Source organism: Polistes dominula, unplaced genomic scaffold, assembly GCF_049000335.1.
Source record: "Polistes dominula isolate Pdom_NZ unplaced genomic scaffold, Pdom_raw_medaka contig_18, whole genome shotgun sequence".
NCBI lineage: Eukaryota > Metazoa > Arthropoda > Insecta > Hymenoptera > Vespidae > Polistes > Polistes dominula.
In genome coordinates, this window is record NW_028301164.1 from 3,919,492 (window position 1) to 3,935,962 (window position 16,471).

A 16,471-nucleotide genomic window follows, 5' to 3' on the forward strand; every position below is an offset into this window, starting at 1 on the left:
AACGTTAAATAAAAGTTTTTATTTTTTTTTAACAAATTGTACGAATATTACTCGTGACTGTTGTTACTTTCACGAAAAGATAATGAATTATATTTATAATAAATATTATAAACTGACGTGCGTAAAAGGAATACAAGTTAAAAAAGATATTAAAATAGAACTCATATCTATTACAAAACATACATTTATTTATATTTTATCTTTTCCTGAAACAGTATCGTTAAATAATACATTTAAAAAAAAAAAAAAGTATCTAATATTCAAATTTGCCGCGTTTAGAAAAGTTTATTCAAACGTCGACAATATAGATTTCTATTCATTTATTCATGATCGATAATAATAGAAATTTGTAAAAAAATAAGATAGAAACAAAAATATCCGTAAGATGTCAGTGAATTTCGATATATCGACGAATCGGTATTATCGATCGTTTCAGTAGTTCGAGAAGCTTCATTGAGTGTACGTCGTTGCGTGGACGCTTTGATATACAACGCCATCTAGCGTAAAAGAATTTATTGACCGAACGTAGTATGAATTTAAAATACATTTCCACATACTAGCGCCACCACAAAGGATGCCGGCCCATTGATGGAACGACTCAGACCGAGTCACGCCGCGCTATACACCGGTCGATTGATCGGTTGCTTGTCTTTCAGTAAAAATACCTGTCTTTTCTCTCCATGATCCGTGTACCTATATATCGCGTAATAAATAAATACGTTAAATATATTTAAAAGTTATTAAAAAGTGGTGATCTATTTGAAATCTAAATAATTTCATTAGAAGTTTATCTATGAAGTATTATTTGTATACATAATATGTAATCATCTCAACGAGACGACGTTTTAGAAGAAGGAGGAAGAATATCAAAACGTATTATATACATAATATATATTTATATAATATATATTTTAATAAATAAATATATATATATATATATATATATATATATATATATATATTTTACGTAGTGTGTATACGTTTATAAATGCATATAATAATTTGTTCGTTCTATTTTTCATACTAACACATATTCACATGCACGTATCAGACACTCACTTACTAACCCACCCACTCGTTTGCACTTCTTTTTATCTTTATCTTCTGCTATCATCTATTTTTCTACCTTTGTCTTTCTCTCTCTTTCTCTCTCTCTCTCTTTCTAGCCATCCTGTTCTCTCTTCCCCCTCTCTTACTCTTTCTTTTTCATCTGCACACGAGCAACGTTGACGACTCGTGCTATGCGGATACCCCGATAACCACCGCTACTACCGCGTCACATGGGGCGAGTCTCGTTCTCTTTAAGGGCGTCATATCGTCGTACAACATTTACCCTTCAAACCAACACTCTATTAATTATCTTTAAATGATTATTTATCAATTATTGTTTAACCGGTTGTTTAAAAATAATATAACAAGCAAAACACTAACAGGAATTCTTTTCCCCCTCTCCTTCTCTTCATACTCACTCACTTTCTTTCTCTTTCTCTTTCTCTCTCTATCTATTTATCTATCACTCTCACTCTTTCTCTCTTTTACTTTATTTCACTTTCATATTATTTCATAACATCTTCCTATTCTCATTTCACTTTTAACCACGATCCACTATCTTTCTTTGTTTATCTTCATTAAAATTTATGCCAGCTTTGTCTTATTTTTCTCACATACAAACGTACACATATATTTATATATGTATATAGACTCTCTTTAATCGTTGCACCAAATGCGATATAGATTTACTCATATTTCTTATTCCATAAACTTAACTTTGTTTTAATCTAATTTTTAATTAATAATCTTATCTATAATTCATTTTTATCGTAACACTAGTTCTCCTACTTCGTCTTATTCTTAACTCGTTAAACTTTAATTATTATATTCTTAACATTAATTCAATTCTAATTTTCTGGACTGTCCATGTATAGTTCAACTTTAATATTTTAAATTTTTGTTCTATTAAAATTCTAATTTTTATCCTATTTTCATTTTAGATTTTCAAATCTAATTCTAATTCTTACGCTAATAATAAAAAAAAAAAACTCTAACTTTTAATCTTTATTCTGCGTAATCAATTTCGCACACAAACTTTTATTTTTATTCTATCCTAATTTAAAAAAAAAAAAAAACTTCTAATTAATATTTCTTATTATAACTCAAACTCTCGAATCATTTAATTCTACTAATTGTACCTTGTTTTATCAAAAAAAATTTTTAAATATCAACTTATCACAGTCCTACTTTAACTTTCAATCTTTATTCTGCGCAATCAAATTTGCACACAAACTTTTACTTTTATTCTATCCTAATTAAAAAAAAAAACTTCTAATTAATATTATTCACTATAACTCAAACTCTCGAATTTCTTAATTCTACTATTTGTATCCTGTTTTACTAAAAATTTAAAATACCAATTTGTCACAGTCCTACTCTCTAACTTTAACTATATACATATTCATATGTATATAATATAAAATATTTATTTATGTCTTTATTTATCTGTTCAGAGTGTGTCCTATAGCTCGTGAGACTGTTATTCCCATTTTTATACACACATATATATATATATTATATATTTATTTTCGTGGTAATATATAGTGGTAAATTGTGCGCGATGTGAACCGTCCGGGAGATTAACAGAACACAGATAAAACACACGCGCATACACACATATATATATATATATATATATATATATAAATTATACGTACGTATACAAATACATATGCATAATATATATATATATATAATGTATAGATAGATATATGTACACACATACAAGCTGTGAGACGACTGCAACTGAAGAAGAAGAAGAAGAAGAAGAAATAGAAGAAAAAATAGAAGAACTAGAAGAAGAAATAAAAAAAAAAGAAACGTCGACGCGTCGTTGGCAGTGAACGACGACGCAACGACGACGACAACGATAAACAACGGTTAAAAGAAGAAGAAGAAGAAGAAGAAAAAGAAGAAGAAGAAGAAGAAGAAGACACTACCACAAGTTTGTTGAGATAATTGACGCTTATTCTCTTTTCTCATTGGATGTTGTTGTCTATTCCACTTCAAATCTCATTTACTTCGAAGGAAATACGAACTATTTTCAAGGGTGAGTCCATACATCTTCGTTTCACACTTTTTTTCTTTCTCTATTTCTATTTTATCAAAATATATACGTATATACAAACATACATGTATTTATACGTATACATATGTTTATGGATAGGTAATATATATATATTATATATATATATATATATATGTACTTTATTGGAACCTTGGTATCGGCCAACCACGAATGGTCCACTTTGAAGTTTCGCTCGATACGACTATAAAGGACCTCTATCATCTGAACACACATACATACACAAGTGTACACATATAAACTTATGTATACATATTATATTCTAACATGAATTCACATACAATATTTTTTCATATTTCGTTTTGTTTTTATTAATTTATTAATCCAATTTTTTTTTTTTTTAAATGAACCTTCCTTTATCGTCTACACATACACACATACATGTATATATATAGTATACTCTAACATGAATTCATACAATATTTTTTCATATTTCGTTTTGTTTTTATTAATTTATTAATCCAATTTTTTTTTTTTTTTAAATGAACCTTCCTTTATCGCTACACATACACACATACATGTATATATATAGTATACTTTAACATGAATTCATACAATATTTTTTCATATTTCGTTTTGTTTTTATTAATTTATTAATCCAATTTTTTTTTTGTTGTTTTTTTTTTTTTGAATGAACCTTTCTTTCTTATATTACTTTTGATTTATTTTTTGTTTTAATATTAAAAATTTTGTAATTTAATTTCGCTATATAACAAGGTAAAATGTATTTAGCTCGTGTTAAGATTATCCTAATCAAGATAGAATCATTTTTGCAACCGCTTTGATGTTGTATATTTGCTTTTTAGGGGTTGAACATTTTCCATATATTATAAAAGGATCTATAAAAGTGAGAAGATATATATGTGTTTGTATGTGTATTTGGATGGGAAAGAGTGAGAGAGAAAGAGAATAGATTGTGCGCAATGAACAACGGCGTACTCTCTTTGACACACACATATATATATATATATATATATATATATATATATAAGTAAATATATGTGTGATACATTCCAACGAGAGATGGACTTTCCGTGAAAATCGTTTGGGAGATTCCACCGGTTCCTCTTTATTTTTATTTTATTTTTTTATTTCCCCCCCCCCTTTAAAATATTTGATTATTCTACGTTTATTTTATCCTACTTTATTTTATTGTTTGATCAATTTATACACCGACGTTTTTAAAATTAATTTCTTTTTAAAATCGTTAAATTGGAGAATTAAATTAAAAAGATTCGCCGATAAATGTGAAATATTTTATTCGTATAATTTATAACAATTGTCTATACAATTTACTTTTTGAATTGTTAGATTGTGAAGAATTAAATTAGAAAGATTTGCAGATGCATATGAAGAAATATTTTATTCGCATAATTTATAACAATTGTGCATATAATTTACTTTTTAAATTGTTAGATTGTGGAGAATTAAATTAGAATGATTCCTAGATGCATATTATAGAATATTTTCTATGTATAATTTATAACAATTGTCTATATAATTTATTATTTTGTTTTTATTTATATTAATTACTATGTTCCTCGCATACATATATATATATATATATGGACCGTTTATTTTGAAAGTGGTGTAAGTCTAAGTTTAAAAAAAAAAAAAAAAAGAGATATCACGTAATTTATGCTTAATTTAATGTAAACTTTTTATGAATAACTAGTTAATATTTAATTTTTTTAAACAGTGCCCATGTTTTGTACAATTTAAAATTGGTCGGTAAAAAAAATTGAGTAATCATTAATATGCAAATCTTTTATTTTTTCGAAACAAAAGAAAGTGGACTCACAACCCTTTAAAATAGACGGTCCGTATATATATTATAAAAACTATGTGCATACATATTTATATATTATATATATGCATGCACATATATATATATATATATATATATATATATATGTATGTATGTATATATATATATATATATATGTATGTGTTAAAAGTCTAGTTCCATTCGTGGCCTTGAACGATGCCTGACACAACTTAAATGTGTCACTCGTATTCTTTTTTTTTCTTCCTTCCGCGTAATATGCATTTTTTTCTTCTTCCATATTTTCCTTATTTTTTGTTTTTTAACATATGAATAATACATGATTTGATAATGTACGTCAGAACTATTAAAATGTAGTGTAGATTAGGTATTTAAATAAAAATGAAGTTATAACCTAAATGAATATCATTTATCGATTTGTAGTGCATTTATTATTGACTTGAAAACAAAAAAAATGTTCTGACGTACATATGTGTAACTAAAAAAAAAAAAAAAAAAAACTATGACTATTACTTATGCATTGTATTTTAAATATTGCGTTATAGTTGAAATATTTAGTAGTTCATACATATATACAATATTATTAATTTATTTATTATAATAATAAAATTATATATTTTATATATTTTATTATATTATTAATTATATTATATTATATTACATAATATAATTTTTTTGTTTTATATTGTATACAATTATTATATGATATAGTATAATTTTTTTTTTAATATATAATAATAATAATAATAATAAATTAATTAATTGCCCTAAATACCAATATATAATTATTATATTATAAAATGTAATTTACTTTAATTGCAATTCATAATGTACAACATAATGTTAATATTGTAAATGTTACTACTAAGATAATGATTGTGTTAAAGTGAATAACATTAATCATTTGTTTTTCTTATATATTTTAGTCGTCAACAATGAAGTCATAGTTTTTTTTAGAATAATATATATATATATATATATATATATATATATATATATATATATATATATATATATATATATATATATACTATTAGTATATTATTTTACAAAACAGTAGAATCTTATTCGAATATATTGTAATAGGGAGACTTATATTTTTTAAAAGCTAAATATTATATATTTAATATTTATTATATATTAGTTAATTAACATATATTAAAATATGATATATATGAAATATATAATATAATAAAAATTTATAATAAAATATAATAAAAATAATATTGTATATTAAAATTATTTTATAATTATATTTAACATATATATAAATATTATATATATATTTTTTTATATCTTTTATTTATTTTATACATAATAATATTATTTTACATTTTTTTTACCCTGAATATATATTATATATTTTCTAAATAATATACACCGAATAATTTATCACAAATATATATATATATATGTGTACACGCATTTCTAATTTACATTTATACAAGTCACAAGTACATAGATTATTATTTGTTAAATACATTTACGCATACATCCCATTTATGTGAATGTGTAATAAAAGAGAATGAGTATTATAGTATGTGTTCAACGAGTAGGAAAATTTTTCGTTTTCGTATAATGTAGAACAAAAAAAGAAAAAGAAAGAAAAAGAGAAAGAGTCTATGAGTCGTGCAACTAAAAGTAGAAGAAACAAGAGGAAAAAAGAAAAAACGCTCCAGAGGTTTCTCTCCTTTCTTTCATTGCTGTGAGATTCGTTCTCCATTACACGTTTCATGTGATACTTCTATCCATTACATATGTTATGCATGTATGAGACGGCCTGATTTTCTTTTACCTTTTTGTTCCTTCTATAAGCCCATTTTTTTGTTTTAGTATTTAACAACAACAAAATAATACATAAAATTGTTTCGATATATTATCTTTTCTTTTATATATGTATATATATTATTATTATTATTATTATTATTATTATTATTATTATTATTATTATTATTATTCTTATACATGAATTAATATGATAATGTAATTATATAACATAATATAATTATACGCATAATATTATACATACAATATGTATGCAAATAATATTATATATTATATATACATAATAATTATATATATTATAATATTATATAATATAATTATATATATTATACATATATAATTGTATGCAAATAATATTATATATATATATATATATATATATATATATATATATATATATATATATATATATATATTATATTGTATATATGTAATATTTATTATAATTATTTAATTAATATTTTATAATTTATATATAATATATTTTAAAATTTTATAATTTATAATATTATTATTATATATATTTATAATTATATATATTATAAATTATATATATATATAATATATATATATGTATATATATATATATGTGCAATATTTACAATTATAATAATGTATTATAAAGTAGGTTAAATCGTGTTCAATTAAAATTGAATACAATTGATTTTATCATCTATTTATATCATGATAAACCCACTCTATTCTTCCATTATAGAATTCATTTTCTTTTCATTTTAAATTGAAATCAAATGTATAATACATATATTATTATTATTTTATTCATTGTAGGTAAATTTATTGTTCACAAATAAATCAAATATAATTGATGATGATTATCTAATTACAATAATACATAAAATTCGTGTAACCATTTCAACGTTAAAGATACTTATCGTCAAATAATAATTAAACTTATCGTAAATTTATACATATTAGTGGAACCAGAAAATAAATGTCGCATATTCATATACATATCGTGTACATATTATAGAGCAGAATTGTGTGTATGTATAAGTTAAAAAGAATGAGAGGAAAGGAACCTTCTTGACCCACTGGCCGAACGAATAATGTCGGTAGTAAAACCTAGAACAAAAGTTTGCCTCGTAAAAGAAAAATCGATTAGCCTGAAGCACTTGACTACCTGCCTTGTGAGAGTTAGAAATATTTCTCTTTATCTCTCTCTCTCTCTCTCTCTCTCTCTCTCTTTTTTTTTTTTTTTTATTCATTTGGAAGAAAACAAAACTAGTGATTTGATTAACATTATTTTTTTTTTTTTGAACACGTTAGTTAGCCTTAGGGTTAAAAGAATGGGAAAAATGAAAAGGAACAAGGCCGTTGGCTTCCAATCATCGAAAAGTATATAAAACACACACACACACACACACTCATACACATACTAATAATCAAAAAAAAGAAAATAATAAATAAAGTGATGAAATAAAGTTTGATTGAAATAATAAATGAAATTGAAATTAATCTGAATAAACGTTTAAAGTTGTAACTTTGAAAGAATTTAAATCCCCTTATAAATTTAAAGTCTCTCTCTCTCTCTTTCTCTCTCTCTCTCTCTCTCTCTCTCTCTCTCGCTCTCCTACACTGTTACAATTTCTACAATCTAATTCTTCAGAATTTTTTTCTTACGTTAATAGGAACTTCCCTTGTCTCATGAAACATATTAGTAGTATTATTTTAAAGGTCGTCATCCCAGATAATGAAAGCGAAACGCCTTCCATACTTTACTTACTTATCATCCTCACTATTATTATATCTTCTAACTAATCAAAAACATCATTCATTTCTTTTATGGAAAAATTGTATAGAAAAATACATCATTCAAGATTTAATAATATTTTATTTTGTATACATTTAATATTTTAAAATCAATATGTTATTTATATATTTATTTTATTAATTTATTATTAATTTATATATTTATTTTATATATATTTTTATATATTTTATTAATTTATTTTTAAATATATTATACTTTATTTTTTATACATATTATATTTTAAAGTTAATATATAATTTATATATTAATTTTTTTTCGTATATATTTATTTATAAATATAATTATATATATATATATATATATATATATATATATATATATATATATATATATAATTTATATATATATATTTATTTTCTTTTATTTATATTTATTTATTTATTTTTTTTAATATATTACATCTTATTTTTTATACATATTTAATATTTTAAAATAAAAATATATAATTTATATATTGTATTTTTAATTAGAGATTGTATAAATTTAATGAATTCTTTGTCTGACCAATTATACGAATAAGTATCTATAAGTTAAATGTATTATCCTAGAACTCGTAAGATTTGTTTATAGATCTTTAAATATCTCTATTATGTCATTAAGCTATTCTCATAACCATTCTCAAAGATTATCGTTATTTTAATAGCCATACGTAATAATAGCAAGATCAACAATATGTATTTATTTGCTTATGGTTAGTATGAAACACTTTGAAAATATTATCTTTCTTTCTTTTATTTTATTTTTTTTTATTTTTTGTTTAACTATTTACAATTACAGACGAAATTTGCTCGTTATGTATGTTTAATAATATAACATTTGTAAATATAATCATGAATTTTAAATAGTACAGATTACATTTCTTTCAGAGTATAAATTATATTAAAAAGTACAATTTTTTTTTTTTTTTTTAGCTTAATAATAATATTCATTGAAAATTCTTTCATCAAAACGTTATTAAATATTTATTCAATATTTTCTTTTTCTCTTTTTATTGTATAATATATTTTTTTTCTATTTCTTTTTTTTTCTCTTGACCTGTTCCATAGAGCACATAAATTTTGTTTACATCTATCTATTGAAAAAATTCAAAGCTTTTAGTTAAATCTGGAACAGGGATCATCTTTTAAAAGATATATTTTTTTATGTTTCTCTTTTTCTTTTCATTTATAAACTATTTCAGTTAAAATGCTTTAAAAAAAAATAAAAAAATAAAAAAAAATAAAATAAATCATGAAACGTTCGCAACTTTGATTTTCCACACACTGCAACGTAGTAGCGTTTATTTATTTATTTCTTTTATTTCTTTTTTTTCTTTTTCTTTTTTTTTTTTTTTTTTAATTCACAACCAACCCTTCTCTTCGTATATCTATCGTGACATGTGTTCTATTTGTTCAAAAAAAAAAAAAAAAAAAATTCAAAACTCTCTGTGAAATATAAAAAAATCGTTTTATTTAAAATAGAAACCCTCACCCCAATCCCTATCCTGTCAAAAAAAAAACAAAAAAACAAAAAGAAAATAAATAAATAATATCCAATATAAATAATATTAATTGGATAATATCCAATTTAAAAAAATAGTTCTTCAATTTTTCTTTTTTTTTTTTTTTAAATATCGACTAGGAAATGTTGTTAATTATTTTGTTTTCACTGACTTTTTGATTTTGCATATTTTATCTTGTAGTAAATGTTCAATATGTGATTTTTATTAATATTCATATATACACACCTAATTATCACATATACACGATATTCAATAGAATGATTTTGCTTGTGAAAATATTTAATGTTTTTTTTCTGTCTTTTATACGGAAACTCATGAATGATTAATATTATGTACATAGTATTGTGAAATGCACTTTAATTAAAATCTCTTTTGATTTTTAATGATCTTTGTCGCGGAAGTCACATTTATATAAATATATATAAATATATATAATAATATACATATATAATACAATATATATAAATACTAATTGAATCACAATGTAAAAGAAATGAAAAAGTAAACAAAGAAAAAAGCAAGAAAGAGAAAATAAAATAATGATTAACAATTTACAAAATACATTTGACGTATAATTACAATATTTTATTATAATTATTATTATTATTATTATTATTATTATTATCATAAAATAATTTTATCGAGTTTATTTTTAATTTGATAAAAATTCAAAAAAGTGTAGAATCGAATGAAAAAAAAAAAAAACAAAAAAAGATATTCGCGTATTTCAATTGTCGTAAAAAAATAAAAATAATCATTTTGACTAACATTTGGACTAACATTTTGGTTTATTGTATTTTTTTCTTGTTTTCTTACAGATAAATTAAATTATCGTCAAATCGAGCATCAAGAGAAGAAGAAAATAGTGAAAAAATAATTTGCTAACATGCCGATGGAATTTTTAGATCGAATACCCGTACCCAATTTAAGAGTTTACACAAGCTTAAGCTTTGCTGTACTCTCTTGTTCTGTTTATTATGCTGCCCAAGTCGTAAAGGATCCATCATGGAGAACAAATCATACTAGCATAGTCGAGGGCATCACCGATGTAATCGAAAATGGCACAACAACTTATCCAAGAAGTATTGGTATGCACTTCAAAGAGTTAATGGCCTTTATGGTACAGGATCCTGGTTGCATTTGGGTAAGTCATTTATTATTTTGTTGATTCTATTCTTTAGTTTCTTATTCTTTTTCTTATTTCACATCAGTTTGAAATAAATTAAAGTTAAGTATATTTGTTATACATCTGATATATATATATATATATAAATACAGTGTCACATTGTTGGTTTTCAATGAAGTTTGAAACTAGCTGAACCCATTTTAATGAAATTCTTTTTTATTTTGTGTGATTTTATTCAACTTAGTATATTGAATAGTTTTTATTGCGATTATTTTTAGTTTTTATTGCTAATTAAAGGATTTATTATTCATAGGTTATCTAGATCTCTAGGTATTGTAAATTTTTAATAGATAAAGCTGTATTACAATTCAATTATTTCAGGTTTTTTTTTTCTTCAAATTTACATATGACATAACTAACCTCACTTGGTATATTTTTTCCTGTATTATTATTTTGTATATTCCATTGTAATTTTAATATTATTGTGTGTGTGTGTATTGTTTTTTATATATTATACAGTATATATAGGGTGATCTGTAACTGGTGGTACAAGCGAAAAGAAAGTGACTCTACATGACAAAATAAATCGAAAATATATTAGAATAAATGTTTTTCGTTTGAGGCTTTGTTTTTGAGAAAATGTACTTTGAATTTTCGCAAAGTACGCGTGCACTTGATCATGTCTCGTTATAACGGACCTACGAACTTTTCGGAAATACCCTACGTACTTTTCAGAACTACCCTACGAATTTTGCAAACTTAACCTATATATACACATAGTTTATTCTTATATGAAAAGTTCGTAGGTCCGTTACAACGAGACATGATCAAGTGCACGCGTATTTTGGGAAAATTCCAAGTCGATTTTCCCGAAAACAAAGCCTCAAACAAAAAATATTTATTCTATATTTTCGATTTATTTTTTCATGTATAATCACGCCCCTTTTCGCTTGTATCATCAGTTACAGAGAGATCACCCTGTATATTGAAAATGTAATGTTGTTCTATGCTTCATTTGAATTGACAGAAATTTTTAGTGAATATTAATTTGACTGCATTAAATAGTTTAAAATTGTATTAAATCAACGTTCAATAGATGACCGTGTATTTCAATTTAATTATTTTCATTTACATACGACATAATCTTACTTTTTCTATTTTTTCTTTTTATTATTATTTTATGTGTTGTTGTTATAATTTACATTTTAATAACAAAACCACATCACAACGCGTGACCGAAGTATCCTAATATATTTATATAAATGAAATTATTCAATTGTAAAGATATTCATACTTGTAAACCAATTTTTTAGTAACTTTTCTTTCTTGTTTCTTTTTTAATTAAATTTGTTTCGATAACGTGAAAGTTTTCATTCAACGTAACCGTATAATTTATGAAAATGTACAATTATGCAAAATATTCTTTATAAATATGTGAGTAATAAGTGCAGACATCTTTGTAGTAATGTATATTTACTTATTCTTTTTTTTGTTTTTGTTTTTGTTTTTGTTTTATTTTGGTCAAACATTTATTATGAAATGTGTATTACGTTGGTTAAGTATAAAGTAGTTACGATTACATAAATATATATTTGTAGTGTCCATTCTCAATGTAATTGCAATAGAAACTAAAAAATTCAACAACTTTCTAACAGAGTTCATTTTCAAATCTGCATAGGTAGTTGTTAACAAATTATTAAGTTCCTTTTCATTTCTTTTTCTTGTTTTTATTCTATTTTTTGTTTTCTATTTCTATTAGGTGTTAAGTTCGTATCTAAGGATTTAACAACGTAATGATATATAATAATGATTTTAAATAGAACACGTAAGATAGGCAAAAGAAACTTTGTTTCGTAATTAATTTCTATTTCTTGCATATTTTCTATTTGCTAAAATGAAATAGAGAAATAAATAGAAAAGAAAAGTTCACCATACTAATTAAGTTAGTTGATTTTTTCATTATTTTTATCATCCTATTTTCTTATCTTTATATTTCTTTTAATTATAATTTGGTGTAGTAGTTTTGCATAAAATTTGATATACACGTCAAGAAAAGGAAAAAATAAAAAAAATAAAAAAAAAATAAAAAAATCGTATAATGTTTAAATAAAATGAAGAAAATCTTGCATATGCTAATAATTTATGTAGATCAAATCTAATCTATGAAAAATATTAATATGTAATATTCGTTAATAAGTTTCTTATTATTATTTAAATATTATTATTTCTAATATCTGTTATATTACAAGAAATATATTTAAATATATTTATATATTTAAATATTTAATATAGTAATATATAATATATATATAAAAATATACACATATATTCTATATATTTTTATATTTTATAATAATTAATGGATTATTAAATTATTATAAATATTATAAATTATATTAAATAAATAATTATATATATATAATATAGTAATATATGAAAAACCAAAAATGAAATGATAAAAATGGGAAATAATAATAATAATAATAAGCAACAAAAACAAGAAAAACATTGAAATATATCTAATAAAATTGTTCACCCTATTTCTATCAAATGATATCTTCTTTGGAAAATATTATCAAGCTTAATTTCTCGTTCATGAGAGTGTGAGAATGTGTATGTTGTATAGAGTAGTATAGTGAAGAAGAAGAGAAGGGAAATGGAGGCTGAGAAGCGTCGTGTGAAAATCGATGCTCGACCATGACCCGGGAAAATCGATGTTGCGCCGAGTCGTTGGGAGTCGACCCAGACAAGGCTTAACCAATGCTATATCTCCTTTATTATATTACCTATAGATATACTTTTGTTCAATGGTTAATCTCTTATCCCTTTTTATTATTTTTATATGAATTTTATTTTTTATATTTATTTTCTTTTATATTTTTCTCCATCCAATTAGGATTATTTTTCCTTTCAAATGTTTTTTATTCATGCGTAGGTACTCTTTAGAAAAAGAAAAAAAAAAACACAATAAAATAATAATAAAAATGTTATAAAATTTCCAACGAAATTCTAATAACCTTTTTGTCATATTTTCAAAGGATTAAAAATCAATCAGACTTTTTTTTTCATTGGTTAATCTCTTATCACTGTCTATCAGTTTTTTATATATGCATTTTCTTTTGTTTTTTTTTTTTTATTTTCTTTTATATTTTTCTCCATTCAATTAAGAATATTTTTCCTTTGAAATACTTTTTCACACATACTCGTTAGAAAAAATACAATAGAAAAATAATAAAAACGTTGTAAAATTTCCAATAAAATTCTAAAACACCATGTCGTTATATTTTCAAAGATTAAATATTAATTAAAAATAATTAATGATAATTTAATAATTTATACATAACTTTCTAAATGTCATACAACAAATAACACTTTCTTACATCAACTCTTGTTATAGAAAATAATTAATAAAATAATTTTAAATAATTTCAATCCTAAAATTGAAGAATAACAAAAAGAATTCTAATATTTTACATATATTTAAATAATGAAATAAATGATTACACACACTATGTATAAATACTATGTAATATTCATGAATAAATCAAGAATTGGTAACGAAAAGGTGTTGTAAAAATCTAAAATAATGAATAAGAGTATGATTATTCACGAATGGTAAGAAAAAATAGAAAAAAAAATAATAATAATAATTAATCATAGTGTTCAGTGTCTAACATAAGAGACCGACTAGTCGATTCGTTATGCGTCAAGTTGCATCACGCTCTCCATTCGAGAGACTACTATACACATATACATACATAAACACACATAGGAACGGTGTCTATGCCACGTAATCCATTTGACATTCTTGATAAACGTCGATCGTCTAACTAATCTCGGTTGTTAAAGGTTGACGAACGCCGAATACAAACGCGTGCCGAATAAACATTTCATTTTATCTAACCATCAATGATAATGCAACATTTATAATTAATATGAAACTACAAAAATTTCATTTTAATTTTTATATTATTTAATGTATTGTAGAATGTTTTTTTATTTTATTTTATTTTTTTGTTTTTTTATAAGTAAAATACTTCCTAGAATTTACAATATAATTTAATATATGATAAAAATATTTAACATTAATTTATATATTAATTAAAATATATTTTAGAATTTAAAAAATAATATTATATTTTTAATTAAAATATATTTTGTAATTTAATATATTATTTAATATATAATATTTTTTTTTATAAGTAAAATATATATTTCAAAATTTAATATATAATTTAGTATATAATATTTTTTGTACAATTAAAATATATTTTTATAATTTAATATATAATATTATTTTTTTTAATTAAAATATATTTTATAATTTAATATTTAATATTTTTAAATAAAATATATTTTATAATTAAATATATATATTATTTTTTAATAATTAAAATATATTCTCTATAATTTAATAAATAATATATATTATTTTTATAATTAAATTATATTCTATAATTTAATTAAATAATATTTTTAAATTATTAAAATTTATTGGTTCGATATTTATTTATTCAGTTCTTATTTTTTTTTTTCTTATCAATTCAACGATAAATTTTAAAACCTTCGATAATATTACATTGAAATTTACAAATTAATCGAGTATCATATTAAGTCAATAGTTATTATCGTTTTGCGTATGAATTATTATCTTTTTTCCTTTTTTTTCTTTAGATGTGTGTCGAATATTTTTCATGTTATTTTTATCGGTGTCACGATAAAAATGAGGTTTAAGTTTTTTCTTTGATTTGTTCGTTTGTTCTTTTTTTAATTTGTAACAAACTTTGATATAAAATGTACATATTCAAATTCAATATTATAATACTGTTCATTCAAGATATAATAATTCAATGTACTATACAGTCTAATAATTTTTACAATAAATAGTATGATGAATCATGATAATAATTATGAAAGTCATTATAAAATCGTAAGTCATATAATGTATCTCTTCTTACATGTGATATTTAAAAAGTGAAATAACTGAATAAAAAAAAAAAAAAAAAAAAAAAAGGAATTAATCCTACCTTTTTAAAATTAAGATTTATTGTTGTTAGATCACTTACACTTTCACAATTATCGTCAAGATCGTATGTCATCGAGATATATATATATATATATATATAATCGTTTTATTTTATACAGTTAAAAGAAATGAAACAAAAAAGTAGAATATTGCGATTACTTTATGCTTGCCGCATATACGTGTAAATAAAATAGAGGTAGAGAAATTCGGTCAGAAAAACGAACCGGTTTGTCGAGTTTTATTATGAGAGAGTAAATAGTAGTAGTAGTAGTAGTAGTAGTAGTAGTAGTAGTAGTAGTAGTAGTAGTCCCCCTTTCGC

At 22.4% G+C, this 16,471-nt stretch overlaps 1 protein-coding gene across 1 annotated transcript in view; it reads left to right on the forward strand.

The window, feature by feature from the left end:
* The first annotated feature begins 580 nt into the window (after positions 1–580).
* Positions 581–16,471, forward strand: part of LOC107070134 (E3 ubiquitin-protein ligase AMFR) — a 38,439-nt gene continuing 22,548 nt past the window's right edge. The window contains exons 1-3 of the mRNA XM_089178993.1: positions 581–873; positions 2,755–3,100; positions 10,819–11,144. Coding sequence (XP_089035119.1) covers positions 10,887–11,144 — 258 coding nt within the window. The 5' untranslated portion in view covers positions 581–873; positions 2,755–3,100; positions 10,819–10,886. The remainder of the gene's footprint in view (positions 874–2,754; positions 3,101–10,818; positions 11,145–16,471) is intronic.